At 43.1% G+C, this 26,867-nt stretch overlaps 1 protein-coding gene across 2 annotated transcripts in view; it reads left to right on the top strand.

The window, feature by feature from the left end:
- atg7 (ATG7 autophagy related 7 homolog (S. cerevisiae)) overlaps positions 1-26,867 on the top strand; it is a 112,328-nt gene that overhangs the window by 31,679 nt on the left and 53,782 nt on the right. For both annotated transcript variants that reach the window (XM_052474234.1, XM_052474235.1), the window contains 4 exons: positions 6,454-6,612; positions 12,713-12,907; positions 14,311-14,547; positions 21,486-21,601. In XM_052474234.1, coding sequence (XP_052330194.1) covers positions 6,454-6,612; positions 12,713-12,907; positions 14,311-14,547; positions 21,486-21,601 — 707 coding nt within the window. The remainder of the gene's footprint in view (positions 1-6,453; positions 6,613-12,712; positions 12,908-14,310; positions 14,548-21,485; positions 21,602-26,867) is intronic.

Raw genomic sequence — 26,867 nt, 5'->3', positions numbered from 1 at the left:
ATATAACATGCAGAGAGACTATATAACATGTAGAGAGAAAGACTATATAACATGTAGAGAGACTATATAACATGTAGAGAGAGACTATATAACATGTAGAGAGAGACTGTATAACATGTAGAGAGAGACTGTATAACATGTAGAGAGAGACTGTATAACATGTAGAGAGAGACTATATAACATGGAGAGAGACTATATAACATGTAGAGAGAGACTATATAACATGTAGAGAGAGACTATATAACATGTAGAGAGACTATAACATGTAGACTATATAACATGTAGAGAGAGACTATAACATGTAGAGAGAGACTATATAACATGTAGAGAGAGACTATATAACATGTAGAGAGAGACTATATAACATGTAGAGAGAGACTATATAACATGTAGAGAGAGACTATATAACATGTAGAGAGAGACTATAACATGTAGACTATATAACATGTAGAGAGAGACTATATAACATGTAGAGAGAGACTATAACATGTAGATAGAGACTATATAACATGTAGAGAGAGACTATAACATGTAGACTATATAACATGTAGAGAGACTATATAACATGTAGAGAGAGACTATATAACATGTAGAGACTATAACATGTAGAGCGAGACTATATAACATGTAGAGAGACTATATAACATGTAGAGAGAGACTATATAACATGTAGAGAGAGACTATATAACATGTAGAGAGAGACTATAACATGTAGACTATATAACATGTAGAGAGAGACTATATAACATGTAGAGAGAGACTATATAACATGTAGATAGAGACTATATAACATGTAGAGAGAGATATAACATGTAGACTATATAACATGTAGAGAGACTATATAACATGTAGAGAGAGACTATATAACATGTAGAGAGAGACTATATATAACATGTAGACTATATAACATGTAGACTATATAACATGTAGACTATATAACATGTAGAGAGAGACTATATAACATGCAGAGAGAGACTATATAACATGCAGAGAGAGACTATATAACATGTAGAGAGAGACTATATAACATGTAGAGAGAGACTATATAACATGTAGAGAGAGACTATATAACATGTAGAGAGAGACTATATAACATGTAGAGAGAGACTATATAACATGTAGAGAGACTATATAACATGTAGAGAGAGACTATATAACATGTAGAGAGAGACTATATAACATGTAGAGAGAGACTATATAACATGTAGAGAGAGACTATATAACATGTAGAGAGAGACTATATAACATGTAGAGAGAGACTATATAACATGTAGAGAGACTATATAACATGTAGAGAGACTATATAACATGTAGAGAGACTATATAACATGTAGAGAGAGACTATATAACATGTAGAGAGAGACTATATAACATGTAGAGAGAGACTATATAACATGTAGAGAGAGACTATATAACATGTAGAGAGAGACTATATAACATGTAGAGAGAGACTATATAACATGTAGAGAGAGACTATATAACATGTAGAGAGAGACTATATAACATGTAGAGAGAGACTATATAACATGTAGAGACTATATAACATGTAGAGAGAGACTATATAACATGTAGAGAGAGACTATATAACATGTAGAGAGAGACTATATAACATGTAGAGAGACTATATAACATGTAGAGAGAGACTATATAACATGTAGAGAGAGACTATATAACATGTAGAGAGAGACTATATAACATGTAGAGAGAGACTATATAACATGTAGAGAGAGACTATATAACATGTAGAGAGAGACTATATAACATGTAGAGAGAGACTATATAACATGTAGAGAGAGACTATAAACATGTAGACTATATAACATGTAGGAGAGACTATATAACATGTAGATAGAGACTATATAACATGTAGAGAGAGACTATATAACATGTAGAGACTATATAACATGTAGAGAGAGACTATATAACATGTAGAGAGAGACTATATAACATGTAGAGAGACTATATAACATGTAGAGAGAGACTATATAACATGTAGAGAGACTATATAACATGTAGAGAGAGACTATATAACATGTAGAGAGAGACTATATAACATGTAGGGAGAGACTATATAACATGTAGAGAGAGACTATATAACATGTAGAGACTATATAACATGTAGAGAGAGACTATATAACATGTAGAGAGACTATATAACATGTAGAGAGAGACTATATAACATGTAGAGAGAGACTATATAACATGTAGACTATATAACATGTAGAGAGACTATAACATGTAGACTATATAACATGTAGAGAGACTATATAACATGTAGAGAGACTATATAACATGTAGAGAGAGACTATATAACATGTAGAGAGAGACTATATATAACATGTAGAGAGAGACTATATAACATGTAGAGAGACTATATAACATGTAGACTATATAACATGTAGAGAGAGACTATATAACATGTAGAGAGAGACTATATAACATGCAGAGAGAGACTATATAACATGTAGAGAGAGACTATATAACATGTAGAGAGAGACTATATAACATGTAGAGAGAGACTATATAACATGTAGAGAGACTATATAACATGTAGACTATATAACATGTAGAGAGAGACTATATAACATGTAGAGAGAGACTATATAACATGTAGAGAGAGACTATATAACATGTAGAGAGACTATATAACATGCAGAGAGAGACTATATAACATGTAGAGAGACTATATAACATGTAGAGAGAGACTATATAACATGTAGGGAGAGACTATATAACATGTAGAGAGACTATATAACATGGACAGAGAGACTATATAACATGTAGAGAGAGACTATATAACATGTAGAGAGAGACTATATAACATGTAGAGAGACTATTTAACATGTAGAGAGAGACTATATAACATGTAGAGAGAGACTATATAACATGTAGAGAGAGACTATATCACATGTAGAGAGAGACTATATCACATGTAGAGAGAGACTATATCACATGTAGAGAGAGACTATATAACATGTAGAGAGAGACTATATAACATGGAGAGACTATATAACATGCAGAGAGAGACTATATAACATGTAGACTATATAACATGTAGAGAGACTATAACATGTAGACTATATAACATGTAGAGAGACTATATAACATGTAGAGAGACTATATAACATGTAGAGAGAGACTATATAACATGTAGAGAGAGACTATATATAACATGTAGAGAGACTATATATAACATGTAGAGAGACTATATAACATGTAGACTATATAACATGTAGAGAGAGACTATATAACATGTAGAGAGAGACTATATAACATGTAGAGAGAGACTATATAACATGTAGAGAGAGACTATATAACATGTAGAGAGAGACTATATAACATGTAGAGAGAGACTATATAACATGTAGAGAGACTATATAACATGTAGAGAGAGACTATATAACATGTAGGGAGAGACTATATAACATGTAGAGAGACTATATAACATGGACAGAGAGACTATATAACATGTAGAGAGAGACTATATAACATGTAGAGAGAGACTATATAACATGTAGAGAGACTATATAACATGTAGAGAGACTATATAACATGTAGAGAGATATAACTATATAACATGTCGAGAGAGACTATATAACATGTAGAGAGAGACTATATAACATGTAGAGAGGACTATATAACATGTAGAGAGAGACTGTATAACATGTTATAGAGAGACTATATAACATGTATACAATGTAGAGAGACTATATAACATGTAGATAGATACTATATAACATGTAGAGAGAGAGACTATATAACATGTAGAGAGAGAGACTATATAACATGTAGAGAGAGACTATATAACATGTAGACTATACAACATGTAGAGAGAGACTGTATAACATGTAGAGAGAGACTGTATAACATGTAGAGAGACTATATAACATGTAGAGAGAGACTATATAACATGTAGACTATATAACATGTAGAGAGACTATATAACATGTAGAGAGAGACTATATAACATGTAGACTATATCACATGTAGACTATATAACATGTAGAGAGACTATATAACATGTAGAGAGAGACTATATAACATGTAGAGAGAGACTATATAACATGTAGAGAGAGAGACTATATAACATGTAGAGAGAGACTATATAACATGTAGAGAGAGACTATATAACATGTAGAGAGAGACTATATAACATGTAGAGAGAGACTATATAACATGTAGAGAGAGACTATATAACATGTAGAGAGAGACTATATAACATGTAGACTATATAACATGTAGACTATATAACATGTAGACTATATAACATGTAGACTATATAACATGTAGAGAGAGACTATATAACATGTAGGGAGAGACTATATAACATGTAGAGAGAGACTATATAACATGTAGAGAGAGACTATATAACATGTAGAGAGAGACTATATAACATGTAGACTATATAACATGTAGAGAGAGACTATATAACATGTAGAGAGAGACTATATAACATGTAGAGAGAGACTGTATAACATGTAGAGAGAGACTATATAACATGTAGAGAGAGACTATATAACATGTAGAGAGAGACTATATAACATGTAGAGAGAGACTATATAACATGTAGAGAGACTATATAACATGTAGACTATATAACATGTAGAGAGAGACTATAACATGTAGAGAGAGACTATATAACATGTAGAGAGAGACTATATAACATGTAGAGAGAGACTATATAACATGTAGAGAGAGACTAACATGTAGAGAGAGACTATATAACATGCAGAGAGACTATATAACATGTAGAGAGACTATATAACATGTAGAGAGAGAGACTATATAACATGTAGAGAGAGACTATATAACATGTAGAGAGAGACTGTGTAACATGTAGAGAGAGACTATAACATGTAGACTATATAACATGTAGAGACTATAACATGTAGAGCGAGACTATAACATGTAGAGAGAGACTATATAACATGTAGATAGAGACTATAACATGTAGACTATATAACATGTAGAGAGAGACTATATAACATGTAGAGAGAGACTATAACATGTAGATAGAGACTATATAACATGTAGAGAGAGACTATAACATGTAGACTATATAACATGTAGAGAGACTATATAACATGTAGAGAGAGACTATATAACATGTAGAGACTATAACATGTAGAGCGAGACTATAACATGTAGAGAGAGACTATATAACATGTAGAGAGAGACTATAACATGTAGACTATATAACATGTAGAGAGAGACTATAACATGTAGACTATATAACATGTAGAGAGAGACTATATAACATGTAGAGAGAGACTATATAACATGTAGAGAGAGACTATATAACATGTAGAGAGACTATATAACATGTAGAGAGAGACTATATAACATGTAGAGAGAGACTATATAACATGTAGAGAGAGACTATATAACATGTAGAGAGAGACTATATAACATGTAGAGAGAGACTATATAACATGTAGAGAGAGACTATATAACATGTAGAGAGAGACTATATAACATGTAGAGAGAGACTATATATAACATGTAGACTATATAACATGTAGAGAGACTATATAACATGTAGAGAGAGACTATATAACATGTAGAGAGAGACTATATAACATGTAGAGAGAGACTATATAACATGTAGAGAGAGACTATATAACATGTAGAGAGAGACTATATAACATGTAGAGAGAGACTATATAACATGTAGAGAGACTATATAACATGTAGAGAGACTATATAACATGTAGAGAGAGACTATATAACATGTAGAGAGAGACTATATAACATGTAGAGAGAGACTATATAACATGTAGAGAGAGACTATATAACATGTAGAGAGAGACTATATAACATGTAGAGAGAGACTATATAACATGTAGAGAGAGACTATATAACATGTAGAGAGAGACTATATAACATGTAGAGAGAGACTATATAACATGTAGAGAGAGACTATATAACATGTAGAGAGACTATATATAACATGTAGACTATATAACATGTAGAGAGACTATATAACATGTAGAGAGAGACTATATAACATGTAGAGAGAGACTATATAACATGTAGAGAGACTATATAACATGTAGACTATATAACATGTAGACTATATAACATGTAGACTATATAACATGTAGACTATATAACATGTAGAGAGACTATATAACATGTAGAGAGAGACTGTCTTGTTATTGTGTTCTACAGGGATGGGGAGTGATGTTATCTTGTTATTGTGTTCTAAAGGGATGGGGAGAGATGTTATCTTGTTATTGTGTTCTACAGGGATGGGGAGTGATGTTATCTTGTTATTGTGTTCTACAGGGATGGGGAGTGATGTTATCTTGTTATTGTGTTCTACAGGGATGGGGAGTGATGTTATCTTGTTATTGTGTTCTACAGGGATGGGGAGTGATGTTATCTTGTTATTGTGTTCTACAGGGATGGGGAGAGATGTTTATCTTGTTATTGTGTTATTGTGTTCTACAGGGATGGGGAGTGAGACACATCACGTTTGTGGACAACTCTAAGATCTCTTACTCCAACCCAGTCAGACAACCGCTGTATGAGTTTGAAGACTGTCTGGGAGGAGGCAAGTCCAAGGCCCTCGCTGCCGTCGACAGACTGGGCAAGATCTTCCCTGGAGTGGTGAGTTCCTGACCTATGACCTCTAACCCTAACCCCTGACCTCTCAACCCATCTCTGACCCTCTATCTAAATAGCACCACTTACCCTAACATGGTGAGGCGTTTTCACCACAGACAACACACAGTTTCAGTCTTCTCTTTATGCTCGGGGTCCACAGACAGCACACAGTTTCAGTGTTTCTGCTCGGGGTCCACAGACGGCACACAGTTTCAGTGTTTATGCTCGGGGTCCACAGACGGCACAGAGTTTCAGTGTTTATGCTCGGGGTCCACAGCACACAGTTTCAGTGTTTATGCTCGGGGTCCACAGACAGCACACAGTTTCTCTTTCTGCTCGGGGTCCACAGACAGCACACAGTTTCAGTGTTTATGCTCGGGGTCCACAGCACACAGCACTTTCTCCTCGGGGTTTACAGTACCGTTTCGAGGTTTCTGCTCGGGGTCCAGATTTTTAAGTGCAATTTCAGTGTTTATGCTCGGGGTCCATAAACACACAGTTTCAGTGTTTAATTAGCCCAGACCACAATTCTTTATGCTCGTTAGACACACAGTTTGTCTTTCTGCTCTAAATTCAATCACCCTCCTCATTTTAGATCATTCCAAATTCAATTGTCATATGATATCTGTTTTCTATTGCTCATTGCTCATTGCTCATTGCTCATTGCTCATTGCTCATTCACTCATTCACTCATTCACCCATTCAGATCATCATTCAATTGTCATATGATATCTGTTTTCACTCATTCACTCATTCACTCATTCACTCATTCACTCATTCATCCAGTGAGAGACTGGGTACCATCGCTCCTTCGGTGTCTATTTGATTTTTATTTAACCAAGCAAGTCAGTTAAGAACCGGTTCTTAATTACAATGACGGTCTACCGGGGAACAGTGGGTTTAACTGCCTTGTTCAGGGGGGAGAAAGACAGATGTTTACCTTGTCAGCTCTGGGATTCGATCTAGCAACCTTTCGGGTTACTGGCCCAACGCTCTAACTAGGATACCTGCCATCTTGACCCCTTAAGTTGCTGATAGAAACAGGATCTACATACTTTTTTATTTATTTTTTTTAATTCGGACTGATCAATGTAAAATGTAAATATTCTGGAAAAGTCATGGAAGGAGGAGGGCGTGATTTTTTTGGGGGGCAGATAGTAAATAAAAACAAGACTCAAAACGTCAGTAGCCGTTGGCCTATGGAGCTTCTTGGGTCAACTGGTTCAATGGGATGACGACAAACTACACATTTAGTTTTGTACTGAACAAAAATACGAGAGCAACATGCAGCAATTTCAACGATTTGCTGAGTTACAGCTCACGTAAGGAAATCAGATCATTAAAATATATCTAATCTCATCACATGACTGGGAATAGATACCTTTTTAATGATCTGATTTAAATAAAATAAAATGTAGGGGCTTGGATCAGATAACCAGTCAGTATCTGGTGTGACCACCGTTTGCCTCAAGCAGCGCGACACATCTCCTTCACATAGAGTTGACCAGGCTGTTGACTGTGGAATGTGTCCAATTTGTAAGTCGCTCTGGATAAGAGCGTCTGCTAAATGACTTAAATGTAAATGTAAATGTTGTCCCCACTCCTCTTCAATGGCTGTGCAAAGTCAAATCACATTAGTCACATGCACCTAATACAACAGGTGTAAGACCTTACAGTGACATGCTTACTTACGAGCCCTTAACCAACAATGCAGTTTAAAAAAACCTGGATAAGAATAAGAGATAAAAGTAACAAGTAATTAAAGAGCAGCAGTAAAAAATATCAATATATACAGGGGTGTGTGGAGGTTATATACAGGGTGTTACGGTACAGAGTCAATGTGGAGGCTATATACAGGGGGTACCGGTACAGAGTCAATGTGGAGGCTATATACAGGGTATTACGGTAAAGAGTCAATGTGGAGGCTATATACAGGGTATTACGGTACAGAGTCAATGTGGAGGCTATATACAGGGGGTACCGGTACAGAGTCAATGTGGAGGCTATATACAGGGGGTACCGGTACAGAGTCAATGTGGAGGCTATATACAGGGTATTACGGTAAAGAGTCAATGTGGAGGCTATATACAGGGGGTATCAGTACAGAGTCAATGTGGAGGTTATATACAGGGGGTATCGGTACAGAGTCAATGTGGAGGCTATATACAGGGGGTACCGGTACAGAGTCAATGTGGAGGCTATATACAGGGGGTACCAGTACAGAGTCAATGTGGAGGCTATATACAGGGGGTACCGGTACAGAGTCAATGTGGAGACTATATACAGGGGGTACTGGTACAGAGTCAATGTGGAGGCTATATACAGGGGGTACCGGTACAGAGTCAATGTGGAGGCCTATACAGAGGGTACCGGTACAGAGTCAATGTGGAGGCTATATACAGGGGCACCGGTACAGAGTCAATGTGGAGGTTATATACAGGGGGCACCGGTACAGAGTCAATGTGGAGGCTATATACAGGGGGTACCGGTACAGAGTCAATGTGGAGGCTATATACAGAGGGTACCAGTACAGAGTCAATGTGGAGGCTATATACAGGGGGCACCGGTACAGAGTCAATGTGGAGGTTATATACAGGGGGCACCGGTACAGAGTCAATGTGGAGGTTATATACAGGGGGTACCGGTACAGAGTCAATGTGGAGGCTATATACAGGGGGTACTGGTACAGAGTCAATGTGGAGGCTATATACAGGGGGTACCGGTACAGAGTCAATGTGGAGGCTATATACAGAGGGTACCGGTACAGAGTCAATGTGGAGGCTATATACAGGGGGCACCGGTACAGAGTCAATGTGGAGGTTATATACAGGGGGCACCGGTACAGAGTCAATGTGGAGGCTATATACAGGGGGTACCGGTACAGAGTCAATGTGGAGGCTATATACAGAGGGTACCAGTACAGAGTCAATGTGGAGGCTATATACAGGGGGCACCGGTACAGAGTCAATGTGGAGGTTATATACAGGGGGTACCGGTACAGAGTCAATGTGGAGGCTATATACAGGGGGTACCGGTACAGAGTCAATGTGGAGGCTATATACAGAGGGTACCAGTACAGAGTCAATGTGGAGGCTATATACAGGGGGCACCGGTACAGAGTCAATGTGGAGGTTATATACAGGGGGCACCGGTACAGAGTCAATGTGGAGGTTATATACAGGGGGTACCGGTACAGAGTCAATGTGGAGGCTATATACAGGGGGTACCGGTACAGAGTCAATGTGGAGGCTATATACAGGGGGTACCGGTACAGAGTCAATGTGGAGGCTATATACAGGGGGTATCGGTACAGAGTCAATGTGTGGGGGCACCGGTTAGTTGAGGTAATATGTACATGTAGATAGAGTTAATAAAGTGACTCTGCATAGATAACAAGAGAGAGTAGCAGCGGTGTAAAGAGAGGGGGGGCGGGGGGCAATGCATATAATCTGGGTAGCCATTTGATTAGATGTTCAGGATTCTTATGGCTTGGGAGTAGAAGCTGTTAAGAAGCCTCTTGGACCTAGACTTGATGCTAGGGTACCGTGCGGTAGCAGAGAGAACAGCCTATGACTAGGGTGGCTGGAGTCTTTGACTTTAGGGCCTTCCTCTGACACCGCCTGGTATAGAGGTCCTGGATGGCAGGAAGCTTGGTCCTGGTGATGTACTGGGCCGTACGCACTACCCTCTGTAGTGCCTTGCGGTCGGAGGCCGAGCAGCAGGATAAATAATGTCCATGGGGGTAGTTAAGACATGAAGTGTTGTTGCTAGGTAACACGCTGAGATTCATGGTGAGTGAGCTGCCAAGGGAACCGATTGGCTAAAAATGAAATGATAACAAATCCTTTACTCAGTGAGGTCACTCCCATATAATTCTATTGTCACTCCCACTAAGGCCAGTTTAGAATGGTTGATGTCCCAGGTTTATATGCGCTGTGTGCAATTCCTTCTGGCCAGACCAGAAACGCAGGCAGACGGTGATCCCAACGTCATCAATTACACACAGACACAGACACAGACACAGACACAGACAGACAGACAGACAGACAGTTCCATCATGACCAGAACACACAGGCCACCAGTCTCTCCCAGCCTTCTCTCATCACCACTGACCATGGGCAGAACACACACATCAGATGAGGATGTGACTGGTGATTAGGACACCATCATTAGAATATTACAACACCCACTCAGATGGAATCTGCTTTGTGTTAATGGCTCCTACAGATGGAATCTGCTTTGTGTTAATGGCCCCCTACAGATGGAATCTGCTTTGTGTTAATGGCTCCTACAGATGGAATCTGTTTTGTATTGATGGCTCCTACAGATGGAATCTGCTTTGTGTTAAAGACTCCTACAGATGGAATCCGCTTTGTGTTAATGGCTCCTACAGATGGATTCTGCTTTGTGTTAATGGCCCCCTACAGATGAAATCTGCTTTGTGTTAATGGCCCCCTACAGATGGAATCTGCTTTGTGTTAATGGCCCTCTACAGATGGAATCTGCTTTGTGTTAATGGCTCCTACAGATGGATTCTGCTTTGTGTTAATGGCCCCCATACAGATGGAATCTGCTTTGTGTTAATGACTCCTACAGATGGAATCTGCTTTGTGTTAATGGCCCCCTACAGATGGAATCTGCTTCGTGTTAATGGCCCCCTACAGATGGAATCTGCTTTGTGTTAATGGCTCCTACAGATGGAATCTGTTTTGTATTGATGGCTCCTACAGATGGAATCTGCTTTGTGTTAAAGACTCCTACAGATGGAATCCGCTTTGTGTTAATGGCTCCTACAGATGGATTCTGCTTTGTGTTAATGGCCCCCTACAGATGAAATCTGCTTTGTGTTAATGGCCCCCTACAGATGGAATCTGCTTTGTGTTAATGGCCCTCTACAGATGGAATCTGCTTTGTGTTAATGGCCCCCTACAGATGGAATCTGCTTTGTGTTAATGGCCCCCTACAGATGGAATCTGCTTTGTGTTAATGGCTCCTACAGATGGAATCTGCTTTGTGTTAATGGCCCCCTACAGATGGAATCTGCTTTGTGTTAATGGCTCCTACAGATGGAATCTGCTTTGTGTTAATGGCCCCCTACAGATGGAATCTGCTTTGTGTTAATGGCCCCCTACAGATGGAATCTGCTTTGTGTTAATGGCCCTCTACAGATGGAATCTGCTTTGTGTTAATGACTCCTACAGATGGAATCTGCTTTGTGTTAATGGCTCCTACAGATGGAATCTGCTTTGTGTTAATGGCCCCCTACAGATGGAATCTGCTTTGTGTTAATGGCTCCTACAGATGGAATCTGATTTGTATTAATGGCCCCTACAGATGGAATCTGATTTGTGTTAATGGCTCCTACAGATGGAATCTGCTTTGTGTTAATGGCTCCTACAGATGGAATCCGCTTTGTGTTAATGGCTCCTACAGATGGAATCTGCTTTGTGTTAATGGCTCCTACAGATGGAATCTGCTTTGTGTTAATGGCCCCCTACAGATGGAATCTGCTTTGTGTTAATGGCTCCTACAGATGGAATCTGATTTGTATTAATGGCTCCAACAGATGGAATCTGCTTTGTGTTAATGGCTCCTACAGATGGAAACTGCTTTGTGTTAATGGCCCCCTACAGATGGAATCTGCTTTGTGTTAATGGAACCCTACAGATGGATGGGTATTATATCCTATGGTAACCTATACATATACCTATACCTATGGTATTATATCCTATGGTAACCTGGGGTAACCGGAAGGTTGCAAGTTCATATCCCCTAGCTGACAAGGTACAAATCTGTCGTTCTGCCCCTGAACAGGCAGTTAACCCACTGTTCCTAAGCTGTCATTGTAAAATAAGAATTTGTTCTTAACTGACTTGCCTAGTTAAATAAAGGTAAAAAATTATAAAATGATGTCTGTGTGCATGGAAGGTCATACCATGAGCATCTCTATGCCAGTCAACCCGTGTGACCTTTTTGTGTTGGCTAAACTTGATGATATTGTCCCTTTTATAGAATGCAGAGGGACATGTGATGAGCATCTCTATGCCAGTCAACCAGTGTGACCTCTTTGTGTTGGCTAAACCTGATGTTGTCCCTTTTATAGAATGCAGAGGGACACGTGATGAGCATCCCTATGCCAGGCCACCCAGTCAACTTCTCTGAGGCGACCATGTCTCAGGCCCGGCAGGACGTTGAACACCTGGAGAAACTGATCTCGGAGCATGACGTCGTCTTCCTGTTGATGGACACCAGGGAGAGTCGATGGCTGCCGACTGTTATAGCTGCCAGCAATAGGAAGGTAAGGGGTGTAGAGAGGGGGTACATGCATCGGGTCTCTACTTCGCCGGTAGAGAGAGATGCATCATGGTCTCTACTTCGCCGGGAGAGAGAGATGCATCGGGTCTCTACTTCGCCGGTAGAGAGAGATGCATCGGGTCTCTACTTCGCCGGTAGAGAGAGATGCATCGGGTCTCTACTTCGCCGGTAGAGAGAGATGCATCGGGTCTCTACTTCGCCGGGAGAGAGAGATGCATCGGGTCTCTACTGGCTCCGGGAGAGAGAGATGCATCATGGTCTCTACTTCGCCGGGAGAGAGATGCATCGGGTCTCTACTTCGCCGGTAGAGAGGATGCATCGGGTCTCTACTTCGCCGGTAGAGAGAGATGCATCGGGTCTCTACTTCGCCGGTAGAGAGAGATGCATCGGGTCTCTACTTCGCCGGTAGAGAGAGATGCATCGGGTCTCTACTTCGCCGGTAGAGAGAGATGCATCGGGTCTCTACTTCGCCGGTAGAGAGAGATGCATCGGGTCTCTACTTCGCCGGGAGAGAGAGATGCATCGGGTCTCTACTTCGCCGGTAGAGAGGGTGGGATCTGGCGACAGGTCCTAAATGACATCCTATATAGTGAACTACAAGCCTTAGGGGCCCTGGTCACAAGTAGTGCATTATATAGGGCTCTGGTCTAAAGGAGTGCACTATATAGTGCACTACTTTAGACCAGGGCCCTATTCCCTATATAGTGCACTACTTTAGACCAGAGCCCTATATAGTGCACTACTTTAGACCAGGGCCCTATTCCCTATATAGTGCACTACTTTAGACCAGAGCCCTATATAGTGCACTACTTTAGACCAGAGCCCTATATAGTGCACTACTTTAGACCAGAGCCCTATATAATGCACTACTTTAGACCAGGGCCCTATTCCCTATATAGGGCTCTGGTCTAAAGTAGTGCACTATGTAGGGAATAGGGTCCTGGTCTAAAGTAGTGCACTATATAGGGAATAGGGTCCTGGTCTAAAGTAGTGCACTATGTAGGGAATAGCGTATAGGGAATATACTGTAGGTAATAGGGTAGCATTTGGGACACAGTCTGTATCCTTAATGGCTTGTCGTATAATAGTCTATAACAGCATATTGAACTCAACCCAGTGACTTACAATCGTCAACATAATGAAAGTGATATATATTATATATTTTAAAGTGAGATTGTTTTGCTAGTATATATGTGTTTAGCTTAGGGGGAGAGGTCATTTAATGTTATCCTCTCTCCCTCCTTCTCTCCCTCCTTCTCGCTCCCCCTCTCTCGCTCCCCCCTCTCTCTCTCCCTCCCTCTCTCTCTCCCCTCCCTCCCTCCCTCCCTCCCTCCCTCCCTCCCTCCCTCCCTCCCTCCCTCCCTCCCTCCCTCCCTCCCTATCCAGTTGGTAGTGAATTCTGCCCTGGGCTTTGACACCTTTGTGGTGATGAGACACGGTCTGAAGAAACCTAAACTCTGTGGACCAGGAGACTCCTCCGACCCTTCCTCTTCCTCCTCCGCCTCATCCTCTTCCTCCACGCCGGCCGAGCCCGCCCAGCTCCCAGCAGCCTCTCTGTTCTCCAACATCCCCGGACACCGCCTCGGATGCTACTTCTGTAACGACGTTGTCGCCCCCGGAGACGTAAGACGCCTTGTTGTTGTTGTTGTTGTTGTTGTTGTTGTTGCCCACGGAGATGTGAGAGAGCCTTTCAAATTCAAAAAAGCTATTATTGTGCATCAACTGAAAAATGATCTTTGTTAACACAGTAACACGAGACAAAAAAATGTTCAGCCGGACCCTGGACCTCTTGTTGTTGTTGTTGTTTATATCAGTCCACCAGAGACCAGACCCTGGACTTGTTGTTGTTGATGTTGTTGTTTGTATCAGTCCACCAGACCCTGGACCTCTTGTTGTTGTTGTTGTTTATATCAGTCCACCAGAGACCAGACCCTGGACTTGTTGTTGTTGTTGTTGATGTTGTTGATGTTGTTGTTTGTATCAGTCCACCAGACCCTGGACCTCTGTTGTTGTTTATATCAATCCACCAGAGACCAGACCCTGGACTTGTTGTTGTTGTTGTTGATGTTGTTGATGTTGTTGTTTGTATCAGTCCACCAGACCCTGGACCTCTTGTTGTTGTTGTTTGTATCAGTCCACCAGACCCTGGACCTCTTGTTGTTGTTGTTTGTATCAGTCCACCAGACCCTGGACCTCTTGTTGTTGATGTTGTTGTTGTTGTTTGTATCAGTCCACCAGACCCTGGACCTCTTGTTGTTGTTGTTTGTATCAGTCCACCAGACCCTGGACCTCTTGTTGTTGATGTTGTTGTTTGTATCAGTCCACCAGACCCTGGACCTCTTGTTGTTGATGTTGTTGTTTGTATCAGTCCACCAGACCCTGGACTTGTTGTTGTTGTTTATATCAGTCCACCAGAGACCAGACCCTGGACTTGTTGTTGTTGATGTTGTTGATGTTGTTGTTTGTATCAGTCCACCAGACCCTGGACCTCGTTGTTGTTGTTGTTTATATCAGTCCACCAGAGACCAGACCCTGGACTTGTTGTTGTTGATGTTGTTGATGTTGTTGTTTGTATCAGTCCACCAGACCCTGGACCTCTTGTTGTTGTTGTTGTTTATATCAGTCCACCAGAGACCAGACCCTGGACTTGTTGTTGTTGTTGTTGATGTTGTTGATGTTGTTGTTTGTATCAGTCCACCAGACCCTGGACCTCTGTTGTTGTTGTTTATCAGTCCACCAGAGACCAGACCCTGGACTTGTTGTTGTTGTTGATGTTGTTGATGTTGTTGTTTGTATCAGTCCACCAGACCCTGGACCTCTTGTTGTTGTTGTTTGTATCAGTCCACCAGACCCTGGACCTCTTGTTGTTGTTGTTTGTATCAGTCCACCAGACCCTGGACCTCTTGTTGTTGATGTTGTTGTTGTTGTTTGTATCAGTCCACCAGACCCTGGACCTCTTGTTGTTGTTGTTTGTATCAGTCCACCAGACCCTGGACCTCTTGTTGTTGATGTTGTTGTTTGTATCAGTCCACCAGACCCTGGACCTCTTGTTGTTGATGTTGTTGTTTGTATCAGTCCACCAGACCCTGGACTTGTTGTTGTTGATGTTGTTGATGTTGTTGTTTGTATCAGTCCACCAGACCCTGGACCTCTTGTTGTTGTTGTTTGTATCAGTCCACCAGACCCTGGACCTCTTGTTGTTGATGTTGTTGTTGTTGTTTGTATCAGTCCACCAGACCCTGGACCTCTTGTTGTTGTTGATGTTGTTGTTTGTATCAGTTCACCAGACCCTGGACCTCTTGTTGTTGATGTTGTTGTTGTTGTTTGTATCAGTCCACCAGACCCTGGACCTCTTGTTGTTGATGTTGTTGTTGTTGTTTGTATCAGTCCACCAGACCCTGGACCTCTTGTTGTTGATGTTGTTGTTTGTATCAGTTCACCAGACCCTGGACCTCTTGTTGTTGATGTTGTTGTTGTTGTTTGTATCAGTCCACCAGACCCTGGACCTCTTGTTGTTGATGTTGTTGTTGTTGTTTGTATCAGTCCACCAGACCCTGGACCTCTTGTTGTTGATGTTGTTGTTTGTATCAGTTCACCAGACCCTGCACCTCTTGTTGTTGATGTTGTTGTTGATGTTGTTGTTGATGTTGTTGTTTGTATCAGTCCACCAGACCCTGGACTTGTTGTTGTTGATGTTGTTGTTTGTATCAGTTCACCAGACCCTGGACCTCTTGTTGTTGATGTTGTTGTTTGTATCAGTTCACCAGACCCTGGACCTCTTGTTGTTGATGTTGTTGTTGATGTTGTTGTTGATGTTGTTGTTTGTATCAGTCCACCAGACCCTGGACTTGTTGTTGTTGATGTTGTTGTTTGTATCAGTTCACCAGACCCTGGACCTCTTGTTGTTGATGTTGTTGTTTGTATCAGTTCACCAGACCCTGGACCTCTTGTTGTTGATGTTGTTGTTGATGTTGTTGTTGATGTTGTTGTTTGTATCAGTCCACCAGACCCTGGACTTGTTGTTGTTGATGTTGTTGTTTGTATCAGTCCACCAGACCCTGGACTTGTTGTTGTTGATGTTGTTGTTTGTATCAGTCCACCAGACCCTGGACCTCTTGTTGATGTTGATGTTGTTTATATCAGTCCACCAGACCCTGGACCTCTTGTTGTTGATGTTGTTGTTTGTATCAGTCCACCAGACCCTGGACCTCTTGTTGTTGATGTTGTTGTTGATGTTGTTTGTATCAGTCCACCAGACCCTGGACTTGTTGTTGTTGTTTGTATCAGTCCACCAGACCCTGCACCTCTTGTTGTTATTGTTGTTTGTATCAGTCCACCAGACCCTGGACTTGTTGATGTTGTTGATGTTGTTGTTTTTATCAGTCCACCAGACCCTGGACCTCTTGTTGTTGATGTTGTTGATGTTGTTGTTTGTATCAGTCCACCAGACCCTGGACCTCTTGTTGTTGTTGTTTGTATCAGTCCACCAGACCCTGGACTTGTTGTTGTTGATGTTGTTGTTTGTATCAGTCCACCAGACCCTGGACCTCTTGTTGTTGATGTTGTTGTTGTTGTTTGTATCAGTCCACCAGACCCTGGACCTCTTGTTGTTGATGTTGTTGTTTGTATCAGTTCACCAGACCCTGCACCTCTTGTTGTTGATGTTGTTGTTGATGTTGTTGTTGATGTTGTTGTTTGTATCAGTCCACCAGACCCTGGACTTGTTGTTGATGTTGTTGTTTGTATCAGTTCACCAGACCCTGGACCTCTTGTTGTTGATGTTGTTGTTTGTATCAGTTCACCAGACCCTGGACCTCTTGTTGTTGATGTTGTTGTTGATGTTGTTGTTGATGTTGTTGTTTGTATCAGTCCACCAGACCCTGGACTTGTTGTTGTTTGTATCAGTTCACCAGACCCTGGACCTCTTGTTGTTGATGTTGTTGTTTGTATCAGTTCACCAGACCCTGGACCTCTTGTTGTTGATGTTGTTGTTGATGTTGTTGTTTGTATCAGTCCACCAGACCCTGGACTTGTTGTTGTTGATGTTGTTGTTTGTATCAGTCCACCAGACCCTGGACTTGTTGTTGTTGATGTTGTTGTTTGTATGTTGGACCTCTTGTTGATGTTGATGTTGTTTATATCAGTCCACCAGACCCTGGACCTCTTGTTGTTGATGTTGTTGTTTGTATCAGTCCACCAGACCCTGGACCTCTTGTTGTTGATGTTGTTGTTGATGTTGTTTGTATCAGTCCACCAGACCCTGGACTTGTTGTTGTTGTTTGTATCAGTCCACCAGACCCTGCACCTCTTGTTGTTATTGTTGTTTGTATCAGTCCACCAGACCCTGGACTTGTTGATGTTGTTGATGTTGTTGTTTTTATCAGTCCACCAGACCCTGGACCTCTTGTTGTTGATGTTGTTGATGTTGTTGTTTGTATCAGTCCACCAGACCCTGGACCTCTTGTTGTTGTTGTTTGTATCAGTCCACCAGACCCTGGACTTGTTGTTGATGTTGTTGTTTGTATCAGTCCACCAGACCCTGGACCTCTTGTTGTTGATGTTGTTGTTGTTGTTGTTTGTATCAGTCCACTAGACCCTGGACCTCTTGTTGTTGTTGATGTTGTTGTTTGTATCAGTCCACCAGACCCTGGACCTCTTGTTGTTGTTGTTGTTTGTATCAGTCCACCAGACCCTGGACCTCTTGTTGTTGATGTTGTTTGTATCAGTCCACCAGGGGCCTGTTGCACAAAACTAGGATAAGGGATTAAGCCAGGATATCTTGGTGATCCTGGCTCAATTGATCCGTAATCCGGTTGCACTAAAGATGGATAGGGGGCAGGAGGATATGTTATGGTATAAATTACCATGGAGATTTATTCTGTGGAGCTAGCCTGCTCCAGACCAGGCTAAATTCCAGGATCTATTTAATCTCATCCCTAATGTCAGTCAGCAGTCACCACAAATGGAAACCAATAGTTATTTCACTGCTCACTATACATTGTTATCACATATAACTAGACCCACTGTCATTATTTAAACGTTTGTGATCATTAATTTCAATGATTTTGGATAAAAAATGATTTTTAGATGTTGCTATCATTAGATAATTTACAGTTTCCCATAGACTATATATAAAATGATAGAATATTAGGGCCACAGAGGGAAAAAAAGACAAGTCATAATATTGTAACCAGTTGTTTTAAAGGAGGACAGTTGTTAAAATGACAGATGCGGGGCATTTCGTGAAATTGTACTTCAGTATGGTTTCATAAACAAAGACATGCTGATGTGCCAGAATATTAAGTATCACATTGTCATAAGTATCAAAACTGTAAAAACAATATGTAGCTTTTCTGCAGAAAGAACCAGCCTCATAAATTGATGACTTTATCCTTTTTCTTCAGTGTGGCCCTAGTACTCTGTCATATAAACAAATACACATTCCATATGAATATAAAAACACAATGTGTAACATTATGTTCCTTTATTGAATAAGGACAAAACAAAGCAGGTAAACCATCAGCTCCTTTCGAAACTGAAGTCACAGTGACTCTACAAGATGGAAAGCACAGAATCCAAGCATATTATACAAAATGATACATACACATTCAAAGGTCTGTATATAACACACCCTGCATGTCTGCACACTAAAATAAATGCAGGACAAATCCATACACATCAACTGAACAGACAAATGAATGGATGCAGTAGCCTCCCTGCAGCCTTGTATTACACACAGTATACCGCACAAACATCATAAGAGGCCAAATTCGTAAAAAACGAACCCAAAAAACCCAAATTCCTCTGCCACCGCAGGACATATTTAACCAAAATTGAAAGCACACATACTAACTAAAATAATTCAACACATATTGGTCCCTCAGCAGCCGACCACTGTCGTCATCAGGGAAGATTGCCGGATTGTCCCAGTCCATGGCTGGTGGCACTCTGGGGGCCCTCTCCTTCCTCAGGCAGGCCACATTGTGGAGGACAGCACAAGCCACAGTAATATCACATGCCCTAACAGGGCTGACCCTTAATTTGTGAAGGCAGTGAAAGCGTGCCTTCAGGAGGCCAAAGGTCATTTCAACTCTGGCCCTGGTCCTGGCATGGGCATGGTTGTAGGCCTGCTGTGCTTCCTGGGGGTCTGTGAAAGGTGTCAGGAGAAAAGGCTGGCAGCCATACCCCTGTCTCCCAGCAACACACCAGAGAATTCACCTGTCAACACAAAATCTCATCATTACTACCTCATAAACACAGTGATATTCTTGACACAGCCATGATGGTTATAAATAGGGGTTGTGTGGCTTACCTTGTAATAGGCACTGATAGATTTCAGAGGCCCGAAAGATTCTGGAGTCATGGACTGAGCCAGGCCATTTTGCCACAACATTGCTGATCACACAGTCAGCATTGCAGACCATCTGAAATCATAAGATGAGGAATATTACACCAATCAATGCACATCACTGGCAGATTTTTTTGCTTATTTTCCTAGGTAATTTTGCTCAAGAAAATATTCAAGATGTTTTTTAGATATTTTTTTTTTACTGAAAACAAGACAAAAATACTAAGTAAGAAAGACATTTTTGCAGTGCAGTGAGCAACCGACCTTGGGTCCTTTGAAAGGCGCTATATAAATTAAAGTGATTATTATTATAGCTCATCTATTTATTCAATTAAATTTGATTTATATAGCACTTTTCACAATTGTTTCATTCTGTCAAAGCAGCTTTACATTAATGAAAGCAGGAGAAACACAAAAAAAACGGTGGACAACATAAGATGCAGAGTACAACGGCTAAGATTAAACCGTACTGAGCGTAGTAACGTTAAATAATAATGTAAGGCTTTAATAATAATTTATCATAGCTTTATACAGTGTGATGGACTTACTTTACACAATTTCACTCATATCTGCAGTGCATTTCAATTAAAAATGTAACCGTTTCATAATTACAGTACAACTGCGTTTTTGGAGATGTGAATTAAATATTTGAATTGTAATTGTGATGTTTCAGCGGAGCGGTGAGTGTGTAATTGTGCACTACTTACGCATTCAGGCGGTCTGCAATACTTTGCCACGCTTTTTCTCTTTGCTTTATCACTGTGGCGGTGTTGCCTTTCTTCTTAATTATATCTTTTACCTCCTCGTATGCCTCCATGAGGATTTGTGCTTCCGACGGGGAAAAGTACGCGGCTCTAGTTGCCATGGTAAATCAGTTAATCTGTGATCTGTGGCGGGGTCTATTTGAGTGAGCCGTGAGCGCGCACCTATCCAGGATTGGTTTCACCTGGCTTAATGAATCCGTGTCTGCTCATCCTGGCTTGGTCTTTGTGCAACCAATTAAGCCTGGACGCACATGTTTTGGCTTCATTGAGCTCAGCTTAGTCATTTATCCCGGATGTCTTAATTCTACTTTTGTGCAACAGGCCCCTGACCTCTCGTTGTTGTTGTTGTTGTTGATGTTGTTGATGTTGTTTGTATCAGTCCACCAGACCCTAGACCTCGTTGTTGTTGTTGTTGTTGTTGTTGTTGATGTTGTTGTTGTTTGTATCAGTCCACCAGAGACCGGACCCTGGACCAGCAGTGTACAGTGAGTCGTCCAGGCCTGGCCATGATAGCAGGAGCCCTGGCTGTGGAACTCATGGTGTCCATACTACAGCATACTGAAGGGTACGGACTATAGATATACATATCTTAACACAGATACGTGATTTTGACTGTCATGTTTATATTGAATGTCATCCAAGCTAGTTGATTGGTCATTTCCTGGGGTTGGGGGTCATTTCCTGGGGTTGGGGGTCATTTCCAGGGGTTAGGGGTCATTTCCAGGGGTTGGGGGTCATTTCCAGGGGTTGGGGTCATTTCCAGGGGTTGGGGGTCATTTCCAGGGGTTGGGGGTCATTTCCAGGGGTTAGGGGTCATTTCCAGGGGTTGGGGGTCATTTCCAGGGGTTGGGGTCATTTCCAGGGGTTGGGGTCATTTACCGGGGTTGGGGTCATTTCCAGGGGTTGGGGTCATTTCCAGGGGTTGGGGTCATTTCTAGGGGTTGGGGGTCATTTCCAGGGGTTGGGGGTCATTTCCAGGGGTTGGGGGTCATTTCCAGGGGTTTGGGGTAAAGCATTTGGTTTTAAATATACTTAAGTATGAAACGTAGTGCATTACTTTAGACTAGAGCCCTATGGGGGTAGTGCACGACTTTAGACCAGAGCCCTATGGGTAGGGCACTGCTTTAGACCAGAGCCCTATGGGGGTAGTGCACTACTTTAGACCAGAGCCCTATGGGTAGGGCACTGCTTTAGACCAGAGCCCTATGGGTAGTGCACTACTTTAGACCAGAGCCCTATGGGGGTAGTGCACTACTTTAGACCAGAGCCCTATGGGTAGGGCACTGCTTTAGACCAGAGCCCTATGGGGGTAGTGCACTACTTTAGACCAGAGCCCTATGGGTAGGGCACTGCTTTAGACCAGAGCCCTATGGGGGTAGTGCACTACTTTAGACCAGAGCCCTATGGGTAGTGCACTACTTTAGACCAGAGCCCTATGGGTAGTGCACTACTTTAGACCAGAGCCCTATGTGGGTAGTGCACTGCTTTAGACCAGAGCCCTATGGGGGTAGTGCACTGCTTTAGACCAGAGCCCTATGGGGGTATTGCACTACTTTAGACCAGAGCCCTATGGGTAGTGCACTACTTTAGACCAGAGCCCTATGGGGGTAGTGCACTACTTTAGACCAGAGCCCTATGGGGGTAGTGCACTACTTTAGACCAGAGCCCTATGGGGGTAGTGCACTACTTTAGACCAGAGCCCTATGGGGGTAGTGCACTACTTTAGACCAGAGCCCTATGGGTAGTGCACTACTTTAGACCAGAGCCCTATGGGTAGTGTACTGCTTTAGACCAGAGCCCTATGGGGGTATTGCACTGCTTTAGACCAGAGCCCTATGGGGGTAGTGCACTACTTTAGACCAGAGCCCTATGGGGGTAGTGCACTACTTTAGACCAGAGCCCTATGGGGGTAGTGCACTACTTTAGACCAGAGCCCTATGGGTAGTGTACTGCTTTAGACCAGAGCCCTATGGGGGTATTGCACTGCTTTAGACCAGAGCCCTATGGGGGTAGTGCACTACTTTAGACCAGAGCCCTATGGGGGTAGTGCACTACTTTAGACCAGAGCCCTATGGGGGTAGTGCACTACTTTAGACCAGAGCCCTATGGGTAGTGCACTACTTTAGACCAGAGCCCTATGGGTAGTGCACTACTTTAGACCAGAGCCCTATGGGTAGTGCACTACTTTAGACCAGAGCCCTATGGGTAGTGCACTACTTTAGACCAGAGCCCTATGGGTAGTGCACTGTAAGGAATAATATGGTGCCATTTGGGACGTAGGCACAAGGCTTGGAGAGGAGCAGTGTTACTGTAGTCTGTCCCAGTGTTACTGTAGTCTGTCCCAGTGTTACTGTAGTCTGTCCCAGTGTTACTGTAGTCTGTCCCAGTGTTACTGTAGTCTGTCCCAGTGTTACTGTAGTCTGTCCCGGTGTTACTGTAGTCTGTCCCGGTGTTACTGTAGTCTGTCCCGGTGTTACTGTAGTCTGTCCCGGTGTTACTGTAGTCTGTCCCGGTGTTACTGTAGTCTGTCCCGGTGTTACTGTAGTCTGTCCCGGTGTTACTGTAGTCTGTCCCGGTGTTACTGTAGTCTGTCCCGGTGTTACTGTAGTCTGTGTCCCAGTGTTACTGTAGTCTGTGTCCCGGTGTTACTGTAGTCTGTCCCGGTGTTACTGTAGTCTGTCCCGGTGTTACTGTAGTCTGTCCCGGTGTTACTGTAGTCTGTCCCGGTGTTACTGTAGTCTGTCCCGGTGTTACTGTAGTCTGTCCCGGTGTTACTGTAGTCTGTCCCAGTGTTACTGTAGTCTGTCCCGGTGTTACTGTAGTCTGTCCCAGTGTTACTGTAGTCTGTCCCGGTGTTACTGTAGTCTGTCCCGGTGTTACTGTAGTCTGTGTCCCGGTGTTACTGTAGTCTGTGTCCCTGGTGTTACTGTAGTCTGTGTCCCGGTGTTACTGTAGTCTGTGTCCCGGTGTTACTGTAGTCTGTGTCCCGGTGTTACTGTAGTCTGTGTCCCGGTGTTACTGTAGTCTGTGTCCCGGTGTTACTGTAGTCTGTGTCCCGGTGTTACTGTAGTCTGTGTCCCGGTGTTACTGTAGTCTGTGTCCCGGTGTTACTGTAGTCTGTCCCGGTGTTACTGTAGTCTGTGTCCCGGTATTACTGTAGTCTGTCCCTGTGTTACTGTAGTCTGTCTCCCAGTGTTACTGTAGTCTGTCCCGGTGTTACTGTAGTCTGTCCCGGTGTTACTGTAGTCTGTCCCGGTGTTACTGTAGTCTGTGTCCCGGTGTTACTGTAGTCTGTGTCCCGGTGTTACTGTAGTCTGTGTCCCGGTGTTACTGTAGTCTGTGTCCCGGTGTTACTGTAGTCTGTGTCCCGGTGTTACTGTAGTCTGTGTCCCGGTGTTACTGTAGTCTGTGTCCCGGTGTTACTGTAGTCTGTGTCCCGGTGTTACTGTAGTCTGTGTCCCGGTGTTACTGTAGTCTGTCCCGGTGTTACTGTAGTCTGTCCCGGTGTTACTGTAGTCTGTGTCCCGGTGTTACTGTAGTCTGTGTCCCGGTATTACTGTAGTCTGTCCCTGTGTTACTGTAGTCTCTCCCGGTGTTACTGTAGTCTCTCCCGGTGTTACTGTAGTCTGTCCCGGTGTTACTGTAGTCTGTCCCAGTGTTACTGTAGTCTGTGTCCCAGTGTTACTGTAGTCTGTCCCGGTGTTACTGTAGTCTGTCCCGGTGTTACTGTAGTCTGTCCCGGTGTTACTGTAGTCTGTCCCGGTGTTACTGTAGTCTGTCCCGGTGTTACTGTAGTCTGTCCCAGTGTTACTGTAGTCTGTCCCAGTGTTACTGTAGTCTGTCCCAGTGTTACTGTAGTCTGTCCCAGTGTTACTGTAGTCTGTCTCCCAGTGTTACTGTAGTCTGTGTCCCAGTGTTACTGTAGTCTGTGTCCCGGTGTTACTGTAGTCTGTGTCCCGGTGTTACTGTAGTCTGTGTCCCGGTGTTACTGTAGTCTGTGTCCCGGTGTTACTGTAGGCTGTGTCCCGGTGTTACTGTAGGCTGTGTCCCGGTGTTACTGTAGTCTGTGTCCCGGTGTTACTGTAGTCTGTGTCCCGGTGTTACTGTAGTCTGTGTCCCGGTGTTACTGTAGTCTGTGTCCCGGTGTTACTGTAGTCTGTGTCCCGGTGTTACTGTAGTCTGTGTCCCGGTGTTACTGTAGTCTGTGTCCCGGTGTTACTGTAGGCTGTGTCCCGGTGTTACTGTAGTCTGTGTCCCGGTGTTACTGTAGTCTGTGTCCCGGTGTTACTGTAGTCTGTGTCCCGGTGTTACTGTAGGCTGTGTCCCGGTGTTACTGTAGGCTGTGTCCCGGTGTTACTGTAGGCTGTGTCCCGGTGTTACTGTAGGCTGTGTCCCGGTGTTACTGTAGGCTGTGTCCCGGTGTTACTGTAGTCTGTGTCCCGGTGTTACTGTAGTCTGTGTCCCGGTGTTACTGTAGTCTGTTGATTGAGTCTTTCAGATACGTCCTGCATGTGGTAAAACAGCACTTCAGACAAGTGTTCCACTAGCAATAAACTAGTTTTGTTCATTAGAAATATAATATATAAAAACATCAATAATACATTAGTTACAATAAGGTCATACTGAATTACATTTAAAGCATAATTTTTCATTTTCATTAAGAGCCACTTAATCACAGAGAGGCAGGGGTGACGGAGAGGTGACCTAGAGGAGGGGTGACTAGAGGCATTTGAGTAAGTGGCTCGTAAAGGGGAAAAAATAGATTTAGACAGATTTGAAACATCATTATCCGCAGTAGCCTCTTCTCTACATACTTATGTTATCATATCTAGTCATTCTGATGGCTAGAATCTGGTGTGTGTGCTGGTGAGCCCTGTGCTGTGGTGACAGAGACTCAAGTAGACAGCTCATGGTTCTATATTTAGTTCTGTCTGTACTGACCCTGTCTGTGTCTCTCCATCTCTCTCTCCATCTCTCTCTCCCTCTCTCTCTCTTTCTCTCTCTATCTCCCTCCATCTCCCTCGCTCTCTCCATCTCCCTCGCTCTCTCCATCTCCCTCCCTCGCTCTCTCCATCTCCCTCCCTCGCTCTCTCCATCTCCCTCCCTCGCTCTCTCCATCTCCCTCCCTCGCTCTCTCCATCTCCCTCCCTCGCTCTCTCCATCTCCCTCCCTCGCTCTCTCCATCTCCCTCCCTCGCTCTCTCCATCTCCTCCCTCGCTACTCTCCATCTCCCTCCCCACTCTTCCCATTCTCTCTCTTTCTCCCTCTCTCTCTTTCCACCCTCACTCTCTCTCGCTCTCTCTAGGCTGTGGTTCCACCCTCACTCTCTCTAGCTGTCCACCCCTTACTCTCTCTGTCTCCACCCCTCACTGTCTGTGTCCACCCCTCACTCTCTCTGCTCTCCACCCCTCACTCTCTCTCGCTCTCCACCCCTCACTCTCTCTCGCTCTCCACCCCTCACTCTAGTCTGCTCTCCACCCCTCACTCTCTCTGTGTCCACCCCTCACTCTCTCTCGCTCTCCACCCCTTACTCTCTCTCGCTCTCCACCCCTTACTCTCTCTGCTCTCCACCCCTCACTCTCTCTCGCTCTCCACCCCCTCACTCTCTCTCCCTGTCCACCCCTCACTCTCTCTCGCTCTCCACCCCTTACTCTCTCTCGTCTCCACCCCTCACTCTCTCTGTCTCCACCCCTTACTCTCTCTCGCTCTCCACCCCTCCTCTCTCTCCCTCTCCACCCCTCACTCTCTCTCGCTCTCCACCCCTCACTCTCTCTCGCTCTCCACCCCTCAACTCTCTCTCTCTCCACCCCTCACTCTCTCTTACGCTCTCC

This window comes from Oncorhynchus keta, chromosome 21, assembly GCF_023373465.1.
Source record: "Oncorhynchus keta strain PuntledgeMale-10-30-2019 chromosome 21, Oket_V2, whole genome shotgun sequence".
Classification (NCBI taxonomy): domain Eukaryota; kingdom Metazoa; phylum Chordata; class Actinopteri; order Salmoniformes; family Salmonidae; genus Oncorhynchus; species Oncorhynchus keta.
Note: the sequence above shows the minus strand (reverse complement) of the source record. Positions and strands in the feature narration are given on the sequence as shown.